Source organism: Panulirus ornatus, chromosome 14 (genome assembly GCF_036320965.1).
Source record: "Panulirus ornatus isolate Po-2019 chromosome 14, ASM3632096v1, whole genome shotgun sequence".
NCBI lineage: Eukaryota > Metazoa > Arthropoda > Malacostraca > Decapoda > Palinuridae > Panulirus > Panulirus ornatus.
Window position 1 is genome coordinate 33,706,305 of NC_092237.1, and position 3,509 is coordinate 33,709,813.

The 3,509-nt window shown below is 39.2% G+C and overlaps 1 protein-coding gene across 1 annotated transcript in view; it reads left to right on the top strand.

The window, feature by feature from the left end:
- Window positions 1–3,509, top strand: part of LOC139753523 (uncharacterized) — a 193,842-nt gene that overhangs the window by 126,069 nt on the left and 64,264 nt on the right. The window contains exon 5 of the mRNA XM_071670169.1: window positions 9–110. Coding sequence (XP_071526270.1) covers window positions 9–110 — 102 coding nt within the window. The remainder of the gene's footprint in view (window positions 1–8; window positions 111–3,509) is intronic.

A 3,509-nucleotide genomic window follows, 5' to 3' on the forward strand; every position in this document is an offset into this window, starting at 1 on the left:
GGTTTCAGGTCAGGAAGAAAGTCCTGGAGTCGTCGACGGTACAATGGTTCGTCATCGTGGATGAGGATTTGACAGAGGAACTGCCGGTGCTGCTCCGGGAAGGTACTCAGGTAAGGCCAGGCTACAAGATACAACAACAAGGTAATAATCTGACGGAGGAGCTGCCTGACTGTTACTCAGATCAAATCAAAGCTGTCACGGTTGGGGCACTAGGGAGAGAATGGGTAGATTAAGAAAAACTAGAATAGCATTTTACTGGGTATCAGATGGAAGAGGACCAGCAGGCAGACCTAAAGGAGACTAAGAGATGATATCCATTAAATCCTAGCAATGAACAGAATTAGAAGGTTGGATAGACTGCTGGTGGATGGAGTTCTCTAAGGTAGGGTAAAATGTCGGCGACGATGCTCCTCACCGACAGGGTGAAGCTCTTTAGTGGTTATTGTATTATTTCATTAAGAAAATGTAGGAATAGAGGAAAAAACAAATGCCGATATCTTAAATACGGTCTGGTCCTTAATCTGTTCCTGACGCTACCTCGTAAATCCGGAAAACAGCGAAGAACCTAAAAGAAAAAGAAAGACGATGGTATGTGGACTTGTAAAAAGCTGAATAAAGCATCTGTAAGCGATAGTGCACCAATTTATTTTGACTAGGTAGATAAACGCTGCAAGAGAGAAGGAATGTGAGTGAGCTTTGAGTTTTGCAGGATTATCACGTCAGCTTATCTTCACACATATTCCCGCAAGTATTTGTGTAGTTCTGACTGCGGAATGTGAACACTTCTCAACACCTTGCTCCATTGCGTTCCTCCTAATGCAGATCTAGTATGTGAAATAAAAGAAACTGTCCATATTTTCAGATGTCATTAACAATGCCACTATTAATCACCCTCATTAAGAAACTGTGTATATACGGATGACAGACCCGTTCACACAATTGCATTAAATGCTGTACATATTACACCATTATTGCAGCTTGTAACGTTAGCGCTTCTGATTGTGATGCATTCCCGGGTTCGCCCGGAGTCGAACACTTTCGTTCCATCCGCTGCTAAATCCACTCCCAGATATCTAAAACACTTCACTTCCTCCAGTTTTTCTCATTTCAAACTCACCTCCCAATTGACTTGCCCCTCAACCCTACTGTACCCAATAACCTTCCTCTTAATCACATTTACTCTCAGCTTTCTTCTTTTATACACTTTAAAACTCGATCACCAGCTTCTGCAGTTTCTAACCCGAATCATAAACCAGTGTTCTATCACCAGCGAACAACAACTGATTCACTTCCCAAGCCCTTTCATCCACAACAGACTGCATACTTGCCCTTCTCTCCAAAACTCTTGCATTCAGCACGACAACAACCCCATCCATAAACAAATTAAAAAAACGTGGAGTCATCACGCACCCCTGCTGCAAACGCACATTCACTAAAAACCAATTATTTCCTCTCTTCCTACTCGTACACATGCCTTACATCCTCGATAAAAACTTTTCACTGCTTCTAGCTGCCTTCACCTCACAATCAACGCCTCGCATATAATTTCCCAGAATGCTCAACAAACATATACCTCTGTGATTTGAACATTCACCATTATCAACTTCGTATATATATATATATATATATATATATATATATATATATATATATATATATATATATATATATATATATATATATATATATATATATATATATATATATATATATGTATATATATATATATATATATATCTTTTTCTTTCAAACTATTCGCCATTTCCCGCGTTAGCGAGGTAGCGTCAAGAACAAAGGACTGGACTTTTGAGAGAATACCCTCACCTGGCCCCTTTCTCTGTTCCTTCTTTGGGAAAATTAAAAGAAAATTCGAGGGCAGGATTTCCAGCCCCCCGCTCCCTTCCCTTTTAGTCGCCTTCTACGACACGCAGGGAATACGTGGGAAGTATTCTTTCTCCCCATCCCCAGGGATATATATATATATATATATATATATATATATATATATATATATATATATATATATATATATATATATATATATATATATATATATATATATATATATATATATATATATATATATATACATATATATATATATATATATATATATATATATATATATATATATATATATATAAATATATATATATTTTTCTTTTTTTTTTAAACTAATCGCCATTTCCCGCGTTAGCGAGGTAGCGTTAAGAACAGAGGACTGGGCCGTTTTTGGAATATCCTCACCTGGCCCCCTCTGTTCCTTCTTTTGGAAAATTAAAAAAAAAGACGAGTGGGGAGGATTTCCAGCCCCCCGCTCCCTCCCCTTTTAGTCGCCTTCTACGACACACAGGGAATACGTGGAAAGTATTCTTAATCCCCTATCCCCAGGGATAATATATATATATATATATATATATATATATATATATATATATATATATATATATATATATATATATATATATATATATATATATATATATATATTTTTTTTTTTTTTTTTGCTTTGTCGCTGTCTCCCGCGTTTGCGAGGTAGCGCAAGGAAACAGACGAAAGAAATGGCCCAACCCACCCCCATACACATGCCTTGATTCAACCCACTGACAGCACGTCAACCCCGGTATACCACATCGATCCAATTCACTCTATTCTTTGCCCTCCTTTCACCCTCCTGCATGATCAGGCCCCGATCACACAAAATCTTTTTCACTCCATCTTTCCACCTCCAATTTGGTCTCCCTCTTCTCCTCGTTCCCTCCACCTCCGACACATATATCCTCTTGGTCAAATCTTTCCTCACTCATTCTCTCCATGTGCCCAAACCATTTCAAAACACCCTCCTCTGCTCTCTCAACCACGCTCTTTTTATTTCCACACATCTCTCTTACCCTTACGTTACTTACTCGATCAAACCACCTCACACCACATATTGTCCTCAAACATCTCATTTCCAGCACATCCATCCTCCTGCGCACAACTCCATCCACAGCCCACGCCTCGCAACCATACAACATTGTTGGAACCACTATTCCTTCAAACATACCCATTTTTGCTTTCCGAGATAATGTTCTCGACTTCCACACATTCTTCAAGGCTCCCAGGATTTTCGCCCCCTCCCCCACCCTATGATCCACTTCCGCTTCCATGGTTCCATCCGCTGCCACATCCACTCCCAGATATCTAAAACACTTTACTTTCTCCAGTTTTTTTCCATTCAAACTTGCCTCCCAATTGACTTGACCCTCAACCCTACTGTACCTAATAACCTTGTTCTTATTCACATTTACTCTTAACTTTCTTCTTTCACACACTTTACCAAACTCAGTCACCAGCTTCTACAGTTTCTCATATGAATCAGCCACCAGCGCTGTATCATCAGCGAACAACAACTGACTCACTTCCCAAGCTCTCTCATCCAAAACAGACTTCATACTTGCCCCTCTTTCCAAAACTCTTGCATTCACCTCCCTAACAACCACATCCATAAACAAATTAAACAACCATGG